The sequence below is a fragment of the Saccostrea echinata genome, unplaced genomic scaffold, assembly GCF_033153115.1.
Source record: "Saccostrea echinata isolate AGI-Se365-2 ecotype Australia unplaced genomic scaffold, CSIRO_AGI_Sech_v1 ptg000001l, whole genome shotgun sequence".
Taxonomy (NCBI): Eukaryota; Metazoa; Mollusca; class Bivalvia; order Ostreida; family Ostreidae; genus Saccostrea; species Saccostrea echinata.
Window position 1 is genome coordinate 8,999,539 of NW_026889750.1, and position 26,337 is coordinate 9,025,875.

The following is a 26,337-nucleotide window of genomic DNA, read 5'->3' on the forward strand; positions in this document are numbered from 1 at the left end:
CGAGAAAAGAACCTTTTCCCCCCAGGGAGATTGTCTATCAAACATATTTGACTATGAATATAAAAGATACTTACATCAGTATATGGTAAACCACTGACAAACACTGCTTAGGTCTTTCTAAGAAATTATATATTTTTGCTTGTAATTTTCTCATCCGAGCATCTTTCCTGTGTTGGCGATAATTTAAAGGTTTCCCTAACAACGACATTCTGGGTTCCACAAATCTCTTGCTTCTTGTTCCCTTTCCCGACAGTTGGTTTATATCAATTTCGACATCCCTTCTTGTTTGATTATAACTATTGTCACTATGTTCGTCCATATCCATAAATCCAACTCGAAGGAACTTCTTCACCTCTCCTTTCGGAGAGGGCAAAGGTGAATCGGACTCACTCGGACTGTTTGGTACCCAATCCAGATAGCTGGGATCACGATAGATGTTATTCGGACCTCCTCCGCCTGCTACACTGATTGTCAGCTTGATGTTCGATTTTCTGCTCATTATCACGCCTCGCGGTTGCTGATGGTAGACAAGTAGGATATACCTTTAATACAGACACTGAAAAATAAATAAAACGTAAATACAACGGGTGAAGATAAACAAAAAACAGGTGGCAATTGGAGAAAAAGCGAACCAGAGTTTATTATGCAATTATCAATAATTACAATATTATTGCAACCACTGCAGAGTGAAATTAAAGATTTTGTCAATACTACTTTTCTAAATTACTTCGTGTTTTAGATTTGAATTTAAATGTCATCCTATGGAAAAGCACATCAGTCTTTAAATATGATTTAAAAAAAAAAAAAAAAAAAAAAAAAAAAAAAAAAAAAACTTAACATATTAAAATCTTTTCTATCACCAAGAGGCTTTCATCAGTTTTGTATACAGATCAAATGTATTACTTTTTAGGAATCTTTTGATTACCAGTATGACGGGTTAAAATCTACTACGTAATAAGAATTGTTCCTACGACTATGTTTGAAGTGAATTCTATATTTTCTTGATGTGCTGATAATTATAACACAAATATATAGAGACTATCTAAAATAAACATAATATCTAGTGCAGTAACCTCTGAGATTATATAAAATATCAATTTGCATATCAATATTTTTATGGTCGAAAGATTTTGCAACATTTTTATACAATAATTGCATTTTCCCAATACGTGACAGTAATCATAATTTGAAATCCTTTATTATACATATTAATATACTTTTGCAAAGACCTTCTTTGGCAGCAATTTTATGATTTTTTTTTTTTTTTTTGGTCAGATCTAAACATGAAAAATATTCAATGTTCTTATATATATATATATACAAGTAGTATTTAACGTGAAAATAGTAATTTCAATGAATCATCTCTGAACCGTAATAAAAACAGCTCATTTTTTGATCATTTCCATTTCATTTCGAGAAACCGTGCAACTTTGCTATGTTGGATAAAATTTCAAATTTAAATATCTTAAAAGGAATCTAATAGCCTAAATGGTGAGCTTAATTTTCCTTTTATTCGTAACAAAATAGCAGTAATATTAAATCTAAATAAATCACTTTAAGCTTTAGAATTCCTATTACTCTACATTAGGCAAATCATTCCGCTTCAAAAAGGGAGAACATTGACCCTTTTACTTAACAATTATATTGTTAGTAAGCGGTGGGTCCTCAAAATATATAAACGTGCATTTACAGCGCAAAATCAAGATTTTGACTCGTCAACCTGTTTAAAAAGTTATTTACAATACTTTGAGGGGAGTAATTAAAGAAACAATTATAGCTTCAAAGAGTCATTTTATCAATATCTCTAAATAAATGAAGAAAGTATTTTCTGAAGTTTTTTTAGTTCATTTTGTTGAAGTCAGTATTGCAGAATCCATATGCACCCAATTCCCCTATATCACAATGACAAAATTTTCCAAAAGCGTAACAAAAGTGCAAATTTAAGTCTAAAATTGCATGTTATCAAGTGTCACTTCCATTCTTTTCCTACAAAATTAATGAAATATTTTAAGATCGTAAACGATTACGAAAATCAAATTACCAGGCACTGCCAACAAAGATATAACAATAATCAAGACTATCCACGAGAAAACCCACTATATTTTACAACAAACAACTGTCTGATCAAAAAAGACAAATGTCGGATAACAATTAGGAATTGATTCTGTGTTAAGCAAAAATAGAGCTCCTTTTAAGAAAGGAAGAATAAAGTATCAGAATTCTCAGAATTCATTACAAAAAACATTCTGCACTATATTACAAAGTATTGGTGATCAAGAACGTCACACAAATGTCAGAGAAAGAATCGGGGTAATCATTAAGGAATGATTGCGTTTGAAGACTTCGTGTTTTCTGGACTTGGTAGCTGGAATGATGGCTTGGTCTAAATAGAATAAAAAGCCAGATTGTGTTACATGTTCTGTATTGTTTCCAAATCTTTCATAAGAAATATGTGCCACATTTTGAAAATTTCTCATCGAGTCTTAAGGTAATATAATAGTAATATTATCTGTTTAAGCTTTAATAATAGTACACATATTACCTTCTTCGGTAATATTGATGTCACTATTACATATTTTGGCCTCTTGTAACAACTTGAAAATTATGACTTGTTTCGAAATGATGTGATTTTGTTAGCAAGTGAAATCATAGTTGACTTTACACTGTATGGACGTATACTTAACAAAAAAAAAATACAAATCAGAAAAAAAAACCTACATTCTAGAGTTTGTCGACAGTATATCTAAATTGATGTAACACTGACCACAGCCTGCTGAATATCAATAGATTGTATGTAATCTGTTCTCTGTCCATCAGTCCATATCTCGTCGTCTCATTCTATAAATTACTGATAAAATTGCATTTAGACAGCAGCGATTTCCGACTTACTGTAGATTCTATTTACATTGCCTATAAGCTCTTTGCTTGATCTATTGATCTACATACGTGGTTTTGGCCACACTTTCCAGCGCTGCAGGTTATAAGACAATATGAGGGCAACATATGGATTTAAGACGTTACAACCAAAGCCACAAATGTCTTTCATTGACATGATGCTAGATTACACTTGACTTTAATGACAATTTCTAAATACTGTGTCATTTATTGATCAAAATATGACAAAACGTTTTTTCAGACCACAACTTGTTTAAAAGGGATTCATTTCTGATAAAGTTTTCTACAGAGAATTATGAAATTCCGAGTCTTCCCTATAGAGATTTTGAAACATAACAGTCTGGGAATTCAAGGTCAGCAAGTAAGCAACATGCTAAGTTTAAAAAATATATTCACGTCTATTTTTTGGATAAATATTTTAATAAAACCATTTGATCGATGACTGAAAGTATCTAAAGAAAATACTCATATTAAAGATAATTTCAGATTTTAAAACGCTTTCGCGCAGAGTATTCAAAGCTTATAAAAGACAAAGTACTAACGTTTTATTTACCACAGTGAATACAATTATAAATGTAGAGGTTAAATGAGGATGGAAAGGCATGTCTGTAAATATGACAAATAACTTTTCGCTCTAAGAGTTTATCCTAGTATATCTTCTCTAAGAAGAATAAAAATGTTGCAAAGAACATATCGATCTACTTCCAAGATTTCATTAAATCAATGAATGAAAACTCAAGGTTCTTAATTTCAGATATTACATTAATGAAATATGAAGATAAAAAAAAAAACAATAATCCAGTTCAAAAGTCCATTGAAACAATACAAACTGGGAGCAGAGCAAACATGGACCTCTAAAAAACATCAGAGGTGGGGTCAGGTGCCATGGAGGAGTAAGAATTAACTAAAGTATGAAAAACTATCGGGAAAAGATGGAACACGTGTTTCTGAAACCTTTATTATCTGTAACAACATGACGGTAGCATCTTAAACAATATGAAAATTAGAATCATCGATATCAAATTATCAATTAGCAATAGTTACTTTCATTCATATGTCGACTCGATATATCCTAGTGAGCATGAAATAAATATACCACAGATTCTGACACATCTGTTTCATATTTAGATATTTTACTACAAAAAGACGTTATTGGTAACCTAACAACAAAGCTTTATGATGAACGTGATGACTTCAACTTTTCAATCGTAAACTTCCCTTACTTACGTAGCAATATACTCTTAACACCTGCATATGGGGTTTATGTCTCTGAGTTGATTCGATACGCAAGAGCATGCTCTACGTATGAACAATTTCTAAAACGAGGCAAGCTATTGACAAACAAGTTGACGAAACAAGGATATCAACAGTCTCGTTTGAAGTCATCTTTTCGCAAGTTTTCGGTCGATACAATGACCTTGTCAACCTATCATTGAGTCAAATGCTGACTGACGTTTTTAATACTAATTGTTAGACCATTGATTTATACACTGAACTGTCAACGAATTTTTCCGGTTTTTGTTTCCTGATCATGAAAAGGAGCACACAGCGGGTGTGACCGGTCGGCAGGGATGCTCACTCCTCCATGGCACCTGATTCCACCTCCAAATGTTGAGGTTCGTGTTTGCTCTGCTCCAAATTTGTATCGTTTCATTGGACTTTCGAATACTGTTCGTTATCTTCATATTTCATTCAGATACTCACTTTTTTATTGGTCTAAGCACTTTTAAAGTCAACTTAATTGATATAAATACACAATATTATGTGTATTATAAATATTCACTACTTGTTGTTATACCTTTATACATGAATTCAAAAATATATACAATAGCCATAATTACCTTTTAATCTTTCGGATATATAATATTGAAAGTATATGTACATAGAGCTAATTCACCAGTTTTCTTTTGCAAATCCAAAAATATAGCTAGTTTCTCTAGTATTTTCCAAACACCTGTTTATGTACATCAGTTCCCTATTGAGTTAAAATCAGAAAAACTGAGAAAAATTATACATAAGCTCCCAATTTTTAAGTTAGCGTTGATATTCAAGCTTTTTTTTCTTACTATTATAAAGATTATTTTAAAAGACTCAAGGTGTGTTGCTTTTCCTTTATCATGTCTATACTCTCTCTCTCTCTCTCTCTCTCTCTCTCTCTCTCTCTCTATACATATATGTACTCATACATAAGATCTTAAGACAATGTTAAATTTTAAACTCTTTTCAAACAGTATCCCAAGCTTATACAAGACGAAGCACTATTGTTTTACCTATCAAAGTGAAAAAAAAATTAATTATTTAGAAGTCAAAGGACACATGAAAGGTTTTTATGGGCAACAAAATAAAAAGCATGTCTAAACAATAATGATAGGTCAACCCAGTGCAAAAAGCATGTTTCAAAATCTTTTATGACAAATAACGGTTTCGATCATCTAATTTTTCCTTTGTTTATGATCTCCAGGAAAATTGAAAATGTTGAAAATGCCATATCCTTTTATTTCCAACAGTTTCATTCAATTAATGAATAAAAATTCAAGATTATTCAATGCAGGCATTTCATTATTGACATTTACTAGTTTGATATAATATAACGAACTCTCTAAACTGAGAACATCAAAACAATTAACATTTTGCTTATTTCTTTGTTAAAAGTGAACTGAAAAAAGTCATCATAAAAAAAAAAATAAAAAATGTTATTGTTTACATTGAGGAAATTCACACTTTATATACTAGAAAACTTAATCACATTATTCTAGATTCCTTACCTTAATATTTTGGTTTACGAAGAAAGTGCTATACACGGGATGATTAGGAACTCTGGAAGGATTTATAGAGAAAACATTGTGAAGTAGCATTCAGTATACGCTACTTCCAGTCTATGCGGAATATAACCTATACCGATACGTCACATAAAATTACATGTTTCAGTGTATTATAGGATTCTGTTTTGACATCAGATAGATATTTAACAATAAACAGTTCTTGTGATGATGCCGTTTGCCTTAGCGCGCGTTTCTACTAAAGTCCATAGTCACTCAATTGGATGAGCTAATTACACGATGCATCTGCTTTACAAGCACGAAAATAACCTCTCTGAGGTAAAGACGGTTTTTCACAGAGATTCCTTAAGGTCCCTTAAGAAAAAACGTATAAGTTAAACGTTAAACAAAGATTAAAAATTTAGTACAATGTCATGTAATATGGAGGTTATTTAAGTATCATTTATGATCTATATGTTTATACATGTACTGGTGTTTTTAAACCACAAGTATCATTTTTTAAAGGCCAATCAATGAATTATAATGTTCAAACTAGATCTGAATTAGATTTATCCTTTTTCACAGCGATATCGATGTTGATAAAGTAGAATATGGGTAAGTCATGAATGACATGATTTAATATTTTGGCAAATTATATATAAAAAAAAAAAAACAACAACAATTATTGATTAGTTGTAATATATATAGAGCATAATCCGGATACAATAATCTTTTACAACATTTATTTACATCAACAAATTAAAGTTAACTTGTAAGTTATCATCTGTCTTATTTTTAGATATAATTTTTTAGCTGATAACTGAAAACAGCAAATTTCTATTACATGTATTAACCTTCTTAGAAATTCAGAAAGGCTGTGATATTTCCTTTTACATGATAGACAGCGAAATTCCTGTGTCCAGATTCCAAATCCACGAACAATACGTCGTTAAACTCTCTTTGTCTAGAAAGTATTTGTATTGATAAGATGACTACCATTTAAAGTCATGCTAGAAAACTCGTTCGTTTTAAGTTGGTTGAGTAAGCGGAGTTGTCTTTCGTCCGCTCATATCTAAAATATCCCATCTTTACAGTTATGTCACTACAGAAAAATAAAAAAATTCACATTGTAAAATAAAAGTATATATTTAAGAAAATCCACATATGAAAAACAAAATTATAATAATGAGGGGGGAAAAAAAAATCACATTTTGATATTTAAAAAAAAAATACAAGGTTTGCATTCAGCATTAGTTGGGCATTGCAGAAATGCTGCGATATACTTTTAGTCAAACCATTTTAAAACAAGTTTCTTAATATTGGCTTTTTTAACGCATTAATGCCTTTAAGCATAAAAAAGACAAAACTTACAGAATAAAAAGGGTAAAAAGTGAAATTGCTAACCTTGGATGATATACATAAGAGAAATTGTTTCCGTTGCAATCCTTCATTAAGAAATGAAAAATTCAGTTGAAATTGACCAGATGTGTTTTCCTTTCGTTATATAATTTTGCTTATCTTGAATATAAAAAATGAATAAAACACAACTATAAAATAAAAAAAATATGATAAAACATAATGTTTTCATATCTCTGCTTTTGTACAAAATATGTTCATTATCAATAACCACTAATTTAATTCAAAAAAATTGTATTGAAGTAGAGCATGCAATGATTTTACAAAGTTTTCTCAGCAACGCAATGTTTGATATTCGGATCTTATAATGTTCTAGACAGCATTCAAGATTTAATAATGTGCTACACTGTGCGCATGATAATACAATGCTGTAGATTGTATGCATGATCTAAATTGTTCAACGGTAAGCATTGAATGTAAATATATGATCCTACATTGTTAAACCGTATGATCCTAAAATGCTCTAGATTGTTAGATCCCACATTGTTAGACTATAAGCGTAGTTTTTACATTGCTCTATACTGAACGTATGATCTTACATTTTTAGACGGTAAGCATGGTCTTATAATACTCTAGATTGTTTGCATGATCTTACATTGTAAGACTGTACCCATGGCTTCGCGGTTTATAAAGCGTAAACTGCCCAACCCAGGTTATACCAGTATAACTTAGGTAGCTATTAAATTCATTCCTTAATTAACAAGAAGTTTAACATATCTCGATCTTACCTTATTTTGATATTCAAAGAATATAATTTTCTTTTCTACAACTTTCATTTAGGAGTATAAAAAAACATTGTTACAATTATTGTTGGAAGTATATGTATGGTCAATCTAATTAAAATTAGATGTTAGATCCGCTCGCATACTCGAGCGGATCTAACATATAATTTTAATTAGATTGATGTATGGTATGTATCTATTTGATATGAACAGGGATGTTCAACTTTTCTTATTTTTCGGGTAGTTCTGGCTTAAAATGTTGGCTTACTCATTTGCAGATCAATAGTTAGTTCACAGCTGGGATTTTATTTTTTCTTCGTAATAAAACACCTGTTCTGCTTAATTGTGTATACTAGTATTTTACGTTTTTAGAATAATCTATCGTATACAGGGAAATGTGCTTTGGTTTTCTTTTTTTCTTTTTTTTTTTTCTTTTTTTTTTTTTTTTTTGCTCCATCAGACATGTAAAGGATTTTGCCTCATTTAAAATTTGCCCTGACACAGTTATATAACTGTTTTATCACAATTCTCCCCGTTTTTGAATATTTCGACAAATGACGAAGGCGAAAGGGACGAACATGAAACGGGGGCAAAAAATTGCATACATAGTTATATTATATTTCTCTGATAATTTCCATCTTTTTATAGGTCACGTGCGTCACTCAGGTGACCTATGGCTACATGCTTTTCATCCGTAGTCGGTCGTCATGTGTTAACATTTGAACACTTTCAACTTCTTCTCTGGAACAGTTGAACCCATTTCAATCTATTCGATTTATAGCATATATGGGCAAAGGGGTACAAAAAATGTAAATTTCGTGGTCTCTATCCCCCTGGGCCTGAAGGGTAGGACCAAAACCAACCAAAAAAATGTTATCTTCAAAAATTTTCTTCTTTACTCCTGGCCATGAAGCAGTCAAACTGTTAGCATAATTAAAACAAGGAATGTGGCTTCTACCAAATTCATGAAATTCATGGTCCCCGAGTTTCGGGTTCTGGAGTTAGGACTGTGCTCTATTAATCAATAGTGAAAATGTATAAATTCTTTTCAAATCTTGTTTCTTGTATGTTTAGCAAAGTCAAAAGAATTAAGTACATGCATATAATGAGCAAGCGCGTCTCTTCCAAGATTGTGAAATACATGGCCTCTAGGCCAGGGCTTCTGGTGGTAGGCGGGGCTCTGTTGATCATATTGTGAAAATGCATTAATTCTTTAAAATTCATCAGCTCCTGTGCATTTATTGCATAGTTATGATGAGAGAGGATATCTCTTCCATAATTTTGAAATTCATGGCCCCTGGATGAAGGGCTTTGGCGTTAAGGTGGGGCTTTATTGAACATATAGTTAAAATGCAGCATTTCTTTTAAAATTTTCTTCTCTGGGTATTGAGCAAAACCAAATTAAGTGCATGCTTATGATGAACAAGGTTGCCTCTTCCAAAATTGTGAAATTCATGGCCCAGGGGTCAGGGGTTCTGGTATTAGGGCAGGGCTCTTTTGATTATGTAATGAAAATATAGTAATTCTTTGAAAATCTTCTCTGCTCCTGGGTATCTAGGAGGCAAATGGCGTTCAAAGCTGTAATGAGCAAGGTAGTTTTCACCAGATTTGTAAAAATCAGTAATGTAATTTAATATAAAATACAGAAATTATTTTTAAAGTTTTTAATGGTCAGGTTGTCTTAAATATATTAATTAATATAAGACAAGAATAAGTTATATTTGTGCATTCAATAATATTCAAAAACTGAAAGAGACCTATGAGAGAGGGATTGTGCTGATTTTCATTTATTAGTTTCTTTCAAAAATATTCTTTCCTAGACATTTGACATTTAACAATACAAATTTTGTAATCAGGTGACGTGGTCTTACATTACACGTTTCTCTTAATGCTGTGTCTTAAAATATTAATAGAATTCAAGGCCGTAAATGAACTCAAACAAAGGGGCTGACCACTTTCTTATCTCCATTCAGTGACTGAAATGAGGAGACACTTTGCCTTATTTCTAGCTGATTACCGATTCTAACCTGCGACAATGACAACTACAGATGTACAAATTACGCTGTTTTTGTGGGGAACATCATCGGAGATTCCGCTTTATCTCTATGTTGAGAATAATCAATATGTATACTTTTCAGAACTGCCTAATCAGATAACAAAATGAAATAACCGGAACGTCAGTGACTTTGTGTTGGAGTAATAATTATATAAGGAAATTGTCACACATTCATAGTTTATATTACAATCGGTCTCTGAAGGGTTGGGTACTTGCAAATAATTCAATATGTTTTGAGGAAGAGGAATTTGTCTTAATAATGTATAGAAATAAAGGAATGAAATCCGAACCCCCCAAACCCCAAGCGTAATAAAATAGAAAACATTTTTTAATACCATACTTTTTAACATTAATAACTGTTACCCGATGGGAGATATAATTAACAGTTTTCTCCACTCCTTAGCATTCTGATTCCAGCTTTTGAATAGTTTATACAATTAACATCGATTCAAATTACATTTGTCGCAAATTTGACATTATGTAAATTGTTATAATAACATCAAAATATTTGTCTTATATAATTTGGGTCGTTAACTCTTCTATTCATTATGCAATTTATTGACAAAACCTGCCAGTTGATATTGTTTTGATTCTCAAATACCGCCCTTTACTCAGAAAAAATCGAAACACCTATATATCAAAGTTGCAGTTCTTAATATGCCGAATCACAAATATATATATATATATATATATATATATATATATATATATATATATATATATATATATATATATATATATATTTGCGATCTGCAGTTTTCTGACTTTTACTTTTGTATTTTGCGACCTACTCGAATACAGGATGTAATGTAATGTCACTCTACCTTCACTAACGAAAGAATGAACCAGTTTGGATAAATATTAATACACAGTCGTAGCCCAAAGAACAGATTAGTTTTGATTTCGAAAAATGATGCCAAGCAAATACGAGGGACGATCAGAAAATTCTGCAAGTATATCAATGAAATAAAAAGAACAATATGTATCAAAATGTAAACTAGTTTAATCCTTCAAAGTAACCTCCTTTTGCATTCACACACTTTTGCAATCTGCATACCCATGATTTGAAAGCCCCTAGGTTGTCTTCCCTTGGAATACTGTCTAAGCACTGATAAACAGCACTAGCAACTGCACTGCGCGAAGTATATCGGCGTCCAGATAACATTTTTTTAAGTCTAGGAAATAGAAAAAAGTCACAGGGACTATGGTCGGGAGAATTTGGGGGATGGGGAAGCTGAACAACCTTTCATCATTCAAAAATCTCTGAGCTATTTTACTCTTATGAGCTGGGGCATTGTCATGAATGAGCTTGATGTTCTTCAAACCTGACTTTGGTCTTTTCTTTTCATAAGCTTTTTAAATTTTTTTTCAGTACATTATTTTTGTAAAAAGGTCCAGAGATATCTCGACCTTGCGGAGTTGAAAATTGCACAACTGGGCCACTAGAATTAAAGAAAATAGCATACAAAATTTTCTTAGCACTCTGACACCTTTTTGCAAGGACAGGACGCTCACCATTCTTTTTAACCTTAATCATATTGTTAATTTTTCTTTGCGGTTCAAAAAAGTATATCCAAGTTTCATCACCTGTTAGCAGCCCAGCAAACTTTCTTCCGTCACAGTTTTGATATATTTTTAAAAGTTTTCTGATAAATTTTAAACGCGTTGACTTTTGTCCTGGTGTCAAGAGATGCGGTATCAATCGTGCATATATTTTATGTAGGTTGAGGTGCTTGGTCAAAATTTCATGTACCTTTGCTGATGAGATCCCAACAACACTAGCGATATATTTTAAAGTATATCTGCCATCCTCCTCTGCCATTTGTTTAACTGCAGCCACTTTTCCATCAGTAACAGCTGTCTTCGGTCGCCCTGGTCTTGAGAAATCTTTAACGATCTCTACGCCATTCTTGAACTTTTTCAACCAGCGACAAACTGTGCTTAATGAAAAGGCAGAATCTCCATAAATCTGACAAATTTCATTTAAAATGACTTTTGCAGGTATATCAAGAATGCCTCTCACTTTTATATAGGTCCTAATTTCAGCTTTCACTGTAGATTTCATGTCACTGGGAGAAAATGGTCAGTATGTACGACTACCCCTTCTTCTTTTGTACATATCTTTTGAAACAGTGAATGAAACAAAGAGAAATTTTAAACGGATACAGGTTATGAATGTATCTACCCGTGCGTGACATTGATATTGGTCACCTACTAAGGAACCTATGGAATAACATTACTTGCATTACTTTCTGATCGCCCCTCGTACAGCTACAGCGTAAATGGGTACTGTAAATAACTTTTTATTCGCCAGAATTTATTTTAGAATAATTTAATTTTGTTTGTATTCTAGCCTCTGATTGGTTAATATCCAAAAAGGAACACAAATTATTTCTGTATAACCTGGTTTGGTATGGGGACACACCCCCTTGACAACCAGCTGAATCATCTGTATCCATACAATCCTCTCATTTCCAGTCCTCGGGATTCATGGAAAATTCCAGATTTAATAAATGTACCTTTAATTTCAAACGATAATTCGATCTTACCACATGTAACCAAACAACATGGCTGCTAGGCCTATGTATCAGTTTTTACCTCCCCTCGATTCCCCTCACTTCCGTTACTTCCGTTACTACGGTTGTATTATTGAGCGGCAAATTTGAACTAATAAAAAGTAACGAAATTTTACACCCATAGTTATTTAATGATTTTAAAATTAAATTATAAGGAATGACTCTAATTCTTGGCCAAATTATTCGAGTATAACCTGGTTTGGGTCAGTTTACGCTGTTTTATAATCCGCTTCGCGGATTATAAAGCGTAAACTGACCCAAACCAGGTTATACTCGAATAATTTGGCCAAGAATTAGAGTCATTCCTAAAGTAATTAGAAGAGACTAGTTTGCTGGCGAAAATGTCGTTCTCGCGTATAATTTTATTAGCATATCTTATATACAGCAATAATCAGAATTCGTGAAAATTTTTGTCCCACTTAGAAATACCAAGTACATATCTCGCGAAAATAAGGTCTTGCAAAAAATTTGATGATTAACAGTATCGTAGTAGATGTAGCTGAAAGAACAACTGGTATTCGTTTTAGAATGCGGGTATATCTTAGCTGAGCAAATTAAAAATTTGTAAAGAAAGTGCCAAGAAAAACTTATTCAAAATTAAAGTTATAAACACTTGGCACTGGCCCAATAATATAGTTAATGAAGATTTCGAAATATTTCTTAGTCTCAATTTTGGGATTTTAAACTTTCTGCTAATGAAAAAGTACAGCTCTTCAACTTAATTAGAAGAAAAGTATGCCAAGTAATGAATTCAAAGAACAAAGTTACACTTAAGTAAGAGAAAATCATTCTTGTTTATAATATTCAACTATTGAAAGATATCATAATGTCAAATGTCTTAACGATGAAAAAAAAACAAAAAAAAAAAAAACATATACAACCAATAGAATAAATAGGAATCGATCATAATATATATATTAGCTATTGTCGATAAAGATGTTTAGCATAAAGAGTTTTTGATAATCTCATCGTTGACAGAGGTATAAATTAATAACAAAGATATTGTTTGTGTCACATGATCTTTTTGGAGATATCTCACGTACATTATTATCAATATAGAGGAAATCTGAATAACCACATACTGATTAACTTTGTTTCATGCTAAGACGAATTTTGAAATAGAATAGCAATTTTCTCCAGTAATTACTCGCCATCAAGTTCATTCAGCGATAATGTTCTACGGAATATAGTTTGCTGAATACGGCGGTAGCAATTTAGATTTTAAATATCTTGCTCTTCAACACGAACAAATTGAGTGTACAGTTTATGGTCATTTACTTTCATCGTCAATTATGGAGTGTTAATACTTTGTAAAATTAAAAAAAAGGTAAAGAATTTTAATTTGAAAATGGATTTACTTTACGAAACAGCATCTAGACGAAGCGTTGTGATTGCAAAGACTCTATCATAAAAAAATCCCAAAGTATATAGTAACTTGATTTCAAATACTAAAGTTTCTTTTTAAAGCAATGACTTTAAAGATGTTTTTTGACACGAATTTATGAAAGGTATAGTCGATTGTGAGATACTTAGACTTATAATTCTCCACATTTATATTTCTTTACATGTATATCAGAACATCTAGTCATAGAGAACTTGGATTATATTTACAAGGATAATAGAATTGCTCTACGGGTAAAAAAGAATATCTTAAAAATATACATTATATATGTATTTTTACTCTAAATAAATACTACCTCAATATTTGCCGATTTTGCTTATCAGCTTCGAGTCACTGTTGGAATATACCGAGTCAATGACGTTTCAGCGAAAGTTGTATGATTTTTCTATAACAAATTCTGTTTATTGAATGAAAGTTTATCTACTACACATTATGCCACTTAGAGTCACTTTCTTGAAATACAAACACATCTGGAGAACGAAAGTTCATCATTTATAAGAATTGTTCTCTCATTTAGTAAACATTAAATTTTGGAGCTGTTAAACAACGTGGATAAAAATAGGAGTACAAACCTACATATATCGACAAATTTTCTAAAAAATATTTAGATACTCTATTTTAGAAGATCATTTCTATTGGAATTGAACAGTTAATTTTGAAATGGTTTTTGATACGATTCATTCAAAATTTATAAAAAGAATGTTATCAATTTGGTAAAAAAAAGTGGTAAAATATTAAACAATTTGCATTTGAAAGAAAAGATTCTTCATGTAATCTAAGATATCAAAGCATACCTGTCTCATGTATTAGCTTTTTAGCTGTTTCCACTTCAAATGACCCTTCCTTTTCATTCAGATTATCTATTGCTCCTTAACCATCCACTAGACCTAAAATTACTCCCGGGGATTCGATTAGATCAAAAGCTTAATAAGAATCGTCTACACTTCATCTTTTCTCACTTGCGGTTTCTGAAAAAAAAATGTAAGCAATTGAACACTTTCACTTTTTTTTTTCTATCGAAGCAATCATGGTAGTATTGCGTGATTGGAAATCGTAAAATGATAAAAAACTATTAAGTTGTAATTGGCAAAAGCCAACCGCCTTATTTACTGCTTGTATTGTTTTGTAATTGAATTTTCCCAACAAATCAGTTAGTGACCTATTTTCGCCTTGACAATTTCTTCAAAAATCTGACTTCTTGACACGATGATAATTAAGAAGCTATAGTGAAGCATCTGGTTATTAAATGGAAGCCTTAATCTCATTAACTTCTCTCGCATACAACTTTTAATATACAAATTAATTTGCGAGATTTTCTTTTGATAATTCCTATCCTCTTCAGCATTCAATAACACCGAAGACCTATCTTATGTTGTTTCATAGCAAAGCATTATCCCGAAATTCATTACATACACTTAGAATTAGTTAATTTAGTCATTACATCATTTGATAAATTAATCGAGAAAGCATTATTTATAGAGGTACTAAAACTTTTTAAACCTTTTAAATGAAACAACAACAAATACATGTTTATCATTATTTATAGAGAACTATTTTATTAATGTACAAGATATTAAGATACGATTATGCAATACTAAAAGAGTAACATTTCAACTTAGCAATAAAAAGTTGTGCAGGTTTACTAGCTGCATTCAAAACATTTTTGTATCTCTATACACAGTTCTAGCATGTATTATTTTATGATTACCTTATCAGATTTTAGAGCAGAAAGGTGCTATCGATTTTCTTTGAATAAGTCCTTTAAAAACTGCTCTGCAAATTTAACAACATCCACTTAGTTGTAACAGCATGATTTCATATTATCATTAAAATTCAATAATCCATGTCGTAAACATACGAATAAAAAAAAAAAGCGCACACAAAAGTTATAGAGAAATCTGTCACCATTGAAACATATCTTACATGGAATTAGATACATACCTAATATTTTTATCCAAACAAAATTGCGTACAAATATCGAACTGCCAGCTATCTCTCTCAGCGTGATTGATCTTCCTTCCTCAGCATCTCACGAGCGTTTGATTTCATTCCTGATATAGGTAAACAGGTTTCCATTGAGTCCTAATAACGTCCACAATGCGCTTGATTTACAGAATATCAAGCTTTTTCATTTATGCGTCAAGGTAGCTTCATAGACCATTAGTAAAATGAAGTATGAAATATTTTCCATGCGGCTATTCTTCAAGATAATTATATGTACTATCGTATTGATGTTTCCCTAGACATCGTAGATTGAATGTGTTTTTCAGCGTAACTTTGTTTCTTTATATCAAGTAATTTCATGGAATGTGTTTTGTTTATTTGGGAAAATCAAACGAAGAAAAAAAAAAAAAAAAAAAAAAAGAGATAATTAAAAATATACATTATAAAGTATTATATAGAAAGTGATTGGGAAAAAACTTTAATGACTACGTAATTTGGATCAACAAAGTCCGCTTGAACAACATAACCATAACAATAATGTATTCTTGATGTATCTTTCTTAAATGAAGAGATATATTTTGACTTTGCACTCCCTTCAACTTGGAAGTCAAAATGCATCCCTGTCTTCTCGATCTCAGTGCAATTTGCACTGAATATACCGTAAAGCTGGGTGTTTTTTTTCTTTGATGGATCAGAAATTTGGAGTTTTAGATCTACAAGATAATACTATTAATTACAAATAAATACTGTTATTTATTTACTGAATAAAAGTGATATTCTGACACAGTGTGAAAGGATATCAAAATGGTATTCTCACAGTCTGAGAATATCAGAAGTGCAGCAAAACTTACGATTTTCCTTCCTTTCACGAAGAGTGTTTTTTAAAAAAAATCCCCGGCCTGTTTCTAGATAGAGTTAATGAGCCATCCCGACAGAGACTCATAGTTATACTGCCAAAGTTTTTCCAAATATGTCGTTAAAAAATCCATGTAAATTACGTTTTTCAATCTCGCAATCGCTTAGCTATGACGTCTCAACCGCTCAACTATGACGTCACAGCCTATGACACTGTAACGAAAAGACAGAGGCAAAGGGAAAATCTAAGAAAATGTAAAAAACAGAAAATTCAATGTTTTGTAGATGAATATGGAATTTATTTCACTCATGAGACAGAATTTTTTTGATTTTTAACTCGTGCTTCGCACTCGTGAAAAATATCAAAAAATCCTGTCCCACTCGTGAAATAAATTCCATATTCATATACAAAACATTGACTATCCTCTATTTTATTTGGCGGATATAATTTGGTGAATCCTATTTTATTTATATGAATGGATTGTAATTGTGCATTTAAGAATTGTTTGATCAGCTTTGACAAAATATATCAATAAACAAAACCAAAATATACTCAAGTATGAAGGTAGCAATGTTTTGATGGAAACTTGTACATGTATTAACAAAGTGTGTAAGTTGTGCATATTAACCACCAAACCAAATGCACATCTCCAAAATCAACTAAATTACTTTCTTGATCATGCTTGTAAAGCAAATAAAATCATATAAATACAATGTATTGTGATTTTTATTTTGGTTTATCCTAAAAAATGACCAAAAATAGGTCAAAATTATATTTCCGCGAAAAAAGTTGTACGGTACTTATTTTACAAGACTAGGTCTAAAAGCATAACCTTTACAATTGAAATTCTGTCATTTCTTTTTCTATTATTACTATTCAATAAATAATTGAAAAAAGAAATGTCCTTCTGGATCTCGTTATCACTTATAAAAAAAAGTTTGCAAAATTCTCCGGAATGTCTGAGAAACAATGACATACAGACATGAAAATAGCTAGATAGACAGACAGACAGACATACATACAGGAGACTGTTAAATCATCACATTAAGTGAAAACTCTTCTGATTTTCGCCCGGTGGAAAAGGAATTATATAAAGGTCTAAAGTATATATAAATAAAATTACATTATTAACCATCTATAAGTGTCATTTGTAGCATAAGAAATTAAGGCATTTGAGGACTTTGACGAAAATACCACTTATTTGTTTGGTTCTGTTGTCCTTTTGTTGGCTTTGATCGTTTGCTTTTCACACTGAAATGGTTCAATAGTGATGGATGTTACGTTGTCTGAAATTCAGAGAAAAACCAATGTATGTGTATAACCACATATCTATCTTAAATTGATTGAAACATTAGAAATATGACATTATTAAACATATTAAGCACTACACAAATAGTTTTACAACTTCAAAAGGGATAGAAAAAGTCGTTTTATGTTGCAATAACTACAATAAAAATGGCGGCTTTATTGCTTTGTTATGTTTGCTTCTTACTTTCAACTGGAAGGTCGTTAAGATTTACTGTACAGTATCGTATTCGAGTAGTTTTCGCCAATAAAGTTTCAGTATATCACAAGTACTGGCACATTTCCATAACACATATTGATTTACTTTTCTACTATGTACAACTTGACTTTCAAAAGCTAATTCTAAAAAGTGTCATTTTCTTTGATACTCATATTGAATATTGCATTCCATTCATAATCAAATTCAATATCTAGACCGAAAAAGATAAATATCTTTCAAGATATTACTTTTCAATATTGAAAAGAATATTTGAGTATTGTCGGCTGGAATGTTAATTACAAGTATATCTAGGTTTTTGTTCACGATGAATAATGAATGAGTATGGGAATCTTTTGTTATTGTTAATCAACTATTGATGTTTATTCTGCCTTGATTTACCTAAATGAACATCTTTACACAGTTCATTGGCCTACTTAAAAAATAATAAAGTACCCGATACACTTTCCTAAAAACCTGTCTTTATGTACTTATACATCTTCATTCATGCTTGCAGGTTGCACAACAGTATTAAATTTTGCTATATATTCTTACCAAAAATGCGCAACTTTGAGTAAGTGGTGTTAATTTCAAACCTGTAAACTTTTGAGAAGTTTCCTTTTCAGATCTTGTAAAACAATTCTTTATAAAGATTTTAGTATCAAAAAATACATAGCCATCCAGCAAGGCACGCAAGTTTGTTTCGTTCGAAGTCGAGCAGGTGCTTGAAAATCAAGTCCAGGACCTAACCACTCCCCACTCAAATACAGTATATAGAAAAATCAGCACGCCCTAAATTATAATGAATCTGTTCAATACAGGAAGTTTACGTATCGTTTTTCATCTCATAAAAAATTCAACACCAGTCTCGTACCAAAATGTCCGAATCAGAAGGGGAGATTCAGGAATTATTTTGCGTCAGCCATGATTTGACGTGAACCTCAAGTGAAATACTGTTATGACACCTACATATGTCCACTACTCCTTTTTTGAATTTTTTAACACAATTTCGTTTATTTAAGAAATAAGGTATCATTTTTAGAGTTTCATTGGGTTATGACATGAAGTCGTCACGTGAACAAATCCTATAACGCCCGAAGGGCGTTATAATAGATTTGATCACGTACCGACTTCATGTCATAACCCAATGAAACTCTAAAAAACGATATGTTATTTCTTATATTTATATTTTACTTTTTTATTCGTGATACAAAGAAATACAGGCACTATGTAGACTTTGCTATGGAGATGCAACATAACGTACCTACGACGTCATGTGATGTCACAATCGGAACATTCGAAATGACTCGTGCAGTGTGCTTTCCAAACGCAAGAAAGTCTGATCATGTGACCAACTGCATGTCATTGAAACTTTTCATTGTTTTGTTCCCTAAGGAAGTAAGGATGAATTTCTTTAAAATTTCGTTTCAATTATAAATAATTCAGTGGAAGTGAGTTAGAGTTTACCGTAAATGTACTAGATTCCAAAACTTCATTACAATCAAAGTTACATGTACATGTATATTGCAGGAACCAGTTAATGTTAAAGCAAGCTCCTATCTTTATTCCTCACCAAAACACTAACTGTGAAGGAGAAACTTCAGACGTACTATATGCTACAACATAAAAAAACTGGTATAAATCAAATGTGGATTCTTAGAAACTCCACAGAACTTTTAAAGAATTTAAAATCTCAAAATGTTAAAAATTTAGTACTTTCAAAACATGGCTTTTCGACGCTTTATACAACCATTCCTCACGATAAATTAATGAGCAGGCATTTTAACATCATAGACAACTACTTTTTCAATAAAAATGAAACCCAAATTTATCTTTTGATTGGTCATCTACAAAAACCTCGCGGAGTAAGGAGTTGATTCTTGCGTCGCGGGTTCGAATCCCACTGTGGGACGTGGAGACCGGTCCTTCGGATGAGACCGTATAAACCGAGGTCCCGTGTCGTAGTAGGTGCTGGCACGAAAAAGATCCCTCACTGCTCAATGGCCCTAAGTGCCGAGTATAGGTCAAAATTTGTAGCTCTCTACCGGCAAGTGGTGGTGTTTCCATATGAGTGAAAAATTCTCGAGAGGGACGTTAAACAACAAACAAACAAACAAAACTACACTCAACAAAACTTCTAAGTAGTCACTTCAGAATTTGTGATAAATTCTGCAATATTTGAACAAAATTATTGAAATTTTTAAAGTTATTCCTGCTAGGGTGTACAAGAATATTTTTATGAAAGATAATCAAACAACAGCAAAAAGTCAGAAAGAAGAAGGTACAGTTTTGGCTTTATTGTGCCCTAAAAATTGAATGTTTTCATAAAGTTTGAAACTAGCTTAAATATGAGTTGAGTATATGGCTGTGATAAATCAAGAAAAAATATGGCATGTAGGAGAGCCATTCTGGAAAAATGATATCATCAATTTGATGCATTTCTCCATTTTAGATAGAAATGACCCATTTCAAGAGTTATTTTCCATAAGAAAATTGTGTCCACAGCCATCGCCCACTTTAATTTTTGGATATATTGTGTAAAATTCTTTGCAAAATCAATCACACATCTCAAAATCTTTGTGGGAGATGCATGTGGTCTATATTATCTCAAATAAAATTCCATTGAAAATTATTGTCTTCTGCAAGTTTTTAAGAAAATACGGGAAAATGCACAAGTTCATGACGTCACAATTAGCATATAGAAGGTCATGTGAGAAAAATTATTTGTATGATCTTTCTGCATGGAATTCCAATGATTCAGAAAGCATGAGTTTTACTATTTTACATCACTTTCATATTAAAGAAAAATACCGGGCAAGATTTGTATTGAAACCGTACCTTGTTCTTACAATTGTCTGAAAAAACACCAAGTCGACTTTCATCACGTCTAGCCCCCATGACCATGTTTGCAAATACAAATTGTCGTTGGGTCGTTTTTTTTTCCTGACTTATTTCCAACTAATTGTTAGACCATTGTTTTTATATACCACCTTTATTAAGGATTATACTCCGTTTACCTGATCAATACAGAGGGTTGACAAAGGGTACTTAATCCTCCTAGGCACCTGATCCCATCTCTGGTGTTTCTACGGATTCGTGTTATTGCCCTGTTAAGGATTCGTATTGTAATATATTGTAATATATCACTTTATTTTATACGTAATATTGTGCGGTCGTCCAGTTCTCATACTTGTTAAATCTATGTTCGTCATGTACCTGCCAGAAAAGTTGTTCGTTTACGATTTTATTGAAAATAATATGTCAGCTTATCTTGATACGATTGTAGTAACAGCTATTATCATCATATTTTACCTGTTGTTGCTTCATGTAAAGTCGTAGGATTTATAATATCAGGGATAAGAGGGTGGATTTTACATTTCATGTTTTGGTAGCCATCATACTTTACTCGGATCGTCACTTCCGGTTTAGTGACATATTTACTATAGTAATCTATTATTCAAGTTATGAATATTGGATCAGATTCTACATTTTAATTTGAGTTGTTGTGTATTTTGAGGCTATAAGTAGTTCTTTATTGTCAGCATTAACTTTATTATCAGTCAGCTTAATCGGAACTACATTTGTTTACGCTATCGTTGGTAGTTACGATATTCATACGCTACTTTGTTTAGTACCTATTGTACAGCCTAGGAGTGTTTTATAAACATTGAAGGTATTAATTTATTCGTCTAGTCAAGTTTATGTTATGTATTCTATTTCTAGTTGTTAATTTTATATTGTTATATTTGTTACGATATTGTACGGCAGCTTGTGTGGCAAAAGTAGTTCTGTGTGGGAACTTGTGTGGGAACTCAGCTTCCCGTACAAGCTGTTGATTGGTTGATAGTTCGTACGGCATATTTTCATTGGATAATTTGAGTCATGTGACAGGGGATGGGAGGTTATATAAGCAAGCGCGTACTACGTTACGACAGATTTCAGCTAGTTGTACGGCGGCAAGATTTAAAAAGATAAAGAAGAAAACAAAGACGGTGAGATACTTATAATGTAAATTACACGTAATTAGCCTAGTTAGAAATCTCCTACCACACTGGACGACCTAAACTTGTGTTTCTGAAGAATCAGCCATGTTTTCTTATGTTGTTACTTGTGTATTGCCTATATTGTTATGGTAATGAGATGCTGTATGTACAATAAATGATGAGTATGATTGATCATCATCTTAAGTATTATTCCACCAAGTATCTACAGAGAGAGGAGCCTGGTCTATTTTACATGAGAGCAAATTAAATTGGTGCATCCTGGTAAATAGATGATTTATTTAGATGATGAAGCAATGACCTGTATTCATGCTGAGGATTCAGAACTACTAGCCAATCCTTGGGTGGCTTACAGTATATTTTACTGGATTTATGAGTTTGAACACTGTTCGTTATCTTCACTTTTATTCACGCAAAAATATTAAGTCACTTATGAATGTTAAGGAACAGGGGTTTTTTTCTTGGGATATTATTTTAACAAGAACATAGACCTTTTTAATACAACAACTACAAATCATAGAATGTTGAGAGATCAGAAAGATTTATAGATTTATATGTTCTGTCTAACGAACATTTTCAGAACAAAATAAAATGAAACCTTACATACACCTTTTAGAAACACTCTCTTTTATTTAGAAATTAAATACAAATTAACTTTTATGAGATCCTCTTTTGTGTCCTAGTAACCTCAGTCATTGAAAAATCATCAATCTAAAATAGGATGAATTTGAAAAATTATGTATTTGATTAAACAAAAAAGATCCAAATATCATCATGTTCCAGAGTCTGAATGTCATAGAAGAATCTCACCCCTTCATTAAATTTGAAACGTAAGAATCCATTTTGGGGAATCAATCAATGTATTTTTCTTCATTCTTCGTAAATGTTGTATATTTTAAGAGACAGTAGCAATAACTCTTCGTTATTTTAAGATTATTTTAGCTCACCTGATTCAAAGGCCCGATTTTTTTCTGATCAAGACCTGAGTGGATCAATGTTTGTCTGTTCTCTGTCTGTTTAGATGTTCGTTCGTTCGAATTTTCCTCTTTTCTAAAAATGCTGGGCCAATCATTCGCCAATAGAGATTCAAGTGTACGCTCGCGCTCGTTTTCAGAGAAGATAATTGGTAAATATTGAGAAGTACGGTGTGGCAGAAACATTGAAGAAACAAAACTTATATAAAAGCTTTCTTATTTAATCTAAATTCAACTTTGTTCAAATCATGGTCTCCGGGATTTGGGTGGACCCACAGGCTTTCAAAAACATTTTTCACAGGAAGTAAAGGATACCAATAATCGTATTTAACAATAAAACGCTTTTTTGTTTGGTTATACGGGGAAGAATAGTTGAAGGGCTAACAACAGGTGTAAAAAGTTTGGCGTAGGAATATACAAGAAAAAAATCTTTAAAAAATCTTTTCTCAAGAATAGCTGGGCACGGTCAGTCATATTGATATGCATGGATCCCCATGAAGATTAGATTCAGATTTATATAAATCATGACCCCTGTGATATGGTTTGGTTGTGGACACAATAGGGAACATTTAGATAGGAATAAAGCGGGGTTTTGTTAAAATCTAAGAAAACTAGGGCCAACAATAATCATATTGATTTACAACCATCCCCCGTAGTGTAATTCAAGGTCAGTCAAGTCACCCCCTCCCCATGCGAGGTTATGATGAGCCAAAAAGTTTTACATTATGATATCTATAGAGAAATTCTTTGAATTCTTTTGGATGACATCAGGGCCACAATTACATGCAATGATATACTACTATCCTCATTTAGCGTAGATTCAAGTTCGGCCAGTCATGAATGGATCTGAGATATAATAAAGAATCAAAATGTTACATCGGAATAAAAAAAAGAAAACCCTTAAAAATCTTTTACTCAAGAACAAGGTCAATATGCCTTTTGTTTCTGTTGTTCTAAAGACGCAATATATCCAATGACTAAATAGCCCATCGGCTTCATCTTACCCAATTTCAGAGATAGAGTGAAGCACACCAAGGGCTGATTGTACATGTAAATTCAATTTTACTCATAGAACCTCCTTGATCTCGATAAAAAATCTCCTTCATTACTCAGAAAGCCCCCTTGATTACAGGCCCTCATAAAAAATGAGTTTTCGGTCAAATTATGTCATTTACGGTTTTTTTACATAAAATTTTGAAAAGAAGAAATCGTTGTGATTTAATGAGTGCATATATTTTGGGTTAAAACAACAGGATTTATCAATTAAGGTTCCTGCAGTGTATATGGGTGAGTGTACAGCTATTGTAAAAGCCAGGGAAAATTCGAATCAAACATTTTTTTCCGTTAAAAAATGATATGGTCTATAAAAACCTCGCTGGCTTAATAGTATACAAATATACAACATTATTGGAAAAAAAAATGTTATTGCATAATGGAATATACAATGTAATTTTCAATAGTTTAGATAAAGGTAGGGTTTTATAGTTTTGCTCGCAAGCATGCCCCACACTTCTCTTGGCAAGACTCGTACTATACATAGCATTCTCAGCCCTCTGGGATATGTAAGTAGAGCTGTCATGTATACGGCACCAGTGCTTTAACATCCAAATACCCAGCTCGTCCCATGTACCAGGTACCCATTTTAACTTCTTGGTTGAAAGTTGTGCAATACGAGGGTTGTCCCAGAAAAACGGGAAATCTTTTAAAATATTTCATAAACTACCTGACCAAAATTATTCATTTTTAGCATAATGTTGGGAAATGATATTTTTGTCATTTTGGCTAAATGATATAAAGTTCCAATGTCATATGCATTTATAAACAACATTTAAAGGGTGTTAAATATCTGTGGTAGGCGCACGGCAATTTCTTGACTTTCAAAAATAGCATTGAAGGCAATGCAATCAATGTTTTCTTTATTACCAGGCTATACGGAAATATAATGTGACAAAAATTATACCCTTCGAAACTTTATGATCTAGAGTACTCGTGTGTGAAAAATCAATACTCTGACATCATAAATAAGAAAAATATGACGTTTTATGCACAAATACTATGAATTAGATATTGCCAAAAACGACGACGTCGAGCATTTATGCGGCGCACAAAATTATCACTCAGTGTAGTGTGGAGCGGGGTTTGACTCCTGTTCATACGGAAAAAGAGCTGGGAAGGAGGGATTGATACTATTACATGTATCAATCACAGGTTTATACATAGTAAAAGAGGTTTAAAGATGAATGGACCGGTTATCCGATGGAAGAAGCGTTTGGCAGACCAACAGAAATGACGACAAACTGAAAACGCTAGAGCTGGACGTCATACATGGAAACCACCATTAAGTATTCGAGCAGTAAGGTTCATGATCGGGGTTGGGAAATTGTCTGTTAAAAGAATATATTCCTTATTTATTCTTAACTGTAGTACCTGTGAAATGGATAACTCGGTAACTAAAAGAAAATAAAAGGCAGTATCGAGTTTATGCTTCGAACGATTTTTAAAGACCCTCGATTCTTGCAGAATTTCAAAAACTCCTACGTTTTGGCGTCGTCGGTGTTGCGCCGACAGCTATTTTAAATTATTCGTTTACGAAAGAGAAAAATGTTATTTATAGAGATATTTTACTGAAATTTCTGTGAATTATTTAAAAAATGTTGATTTTAATGCATGCCAATTTTAAACGTTATAATATTAGTGAAGCAAAAGATATTGAAAATGTTCGCGTATTTCTGGGACAATCTTCGTATACAGTACAGAGTGAAGTAACTTGCCCAAGGTTTCAATGATAACTCAGAGCTTTTAGCGACCGACCAGACTCGAACCCTGGTCCACCTCATCAGGGATCCACTTTTTTCAACATCAAACGATCTAGTTGGAATTATTTGATTTTATTTTTGATCTTGTGATTTGATCAATTGTGTTCTTATTGTTTTTACATTCTCTCTCATGTTGATAATTATAATATGTCATGTCGTTTGTTAAACTCCTTTGTGCAGGGTTAGACTTTATGATCCTTGCTTTGTACAAGGCTTTTGTAAAATCATTTTTGAGAAATTTTGAGAAGATCCATTCTAATGTTATTTCCATTTTTCTTTCTTCATTATTTTAAGGTCCAAGCTGATCTTTTGTGATTTATTTCTGCGATTTTCGTAAATTTAATGCATATAATATTAGACATTGAAAAAGCACAAATATGTAATAAATATGTATATTTGCTAAAAGTGACTTGCAGGTC

General features: G+C 32.1%; 2 protein-coding genes across 3 annotated transcripts in view; one reads left to right on the forward strand and one right to left on the reverse strand.

The window, feature by feature from the left end:
• Window positions 1–534, reverse strand: part of LOC133184745 (potassium voltage-gated channel subfamily KQT member 1-like) — a 47,041-nt gene extending 46,507 nt beyond the window's left edge. For both annotated transcript variants that reach the window (XM_061319826.1, XM_061319820.1), the window contains exon 1: window positions 75–534. In XM_061319826.1, the coding sequence (XP_061175810.1) occupies window positions 75–499 (425 nt within the window). In that variant the 5' untranslated portion in view covers window positions 500–534. The remainder of the gene's footprint in view (window positions 1–74) is intronic.
• Window positions 1–26,337, forward strand: part of LOC133184776 (uncharacterized) — a 232,884-nt gene that overhangs the window by 178,206 nt on the left and 28,341 nt on the right. The gene's annotated exons all lie outside the window — the stretch shown is intronic.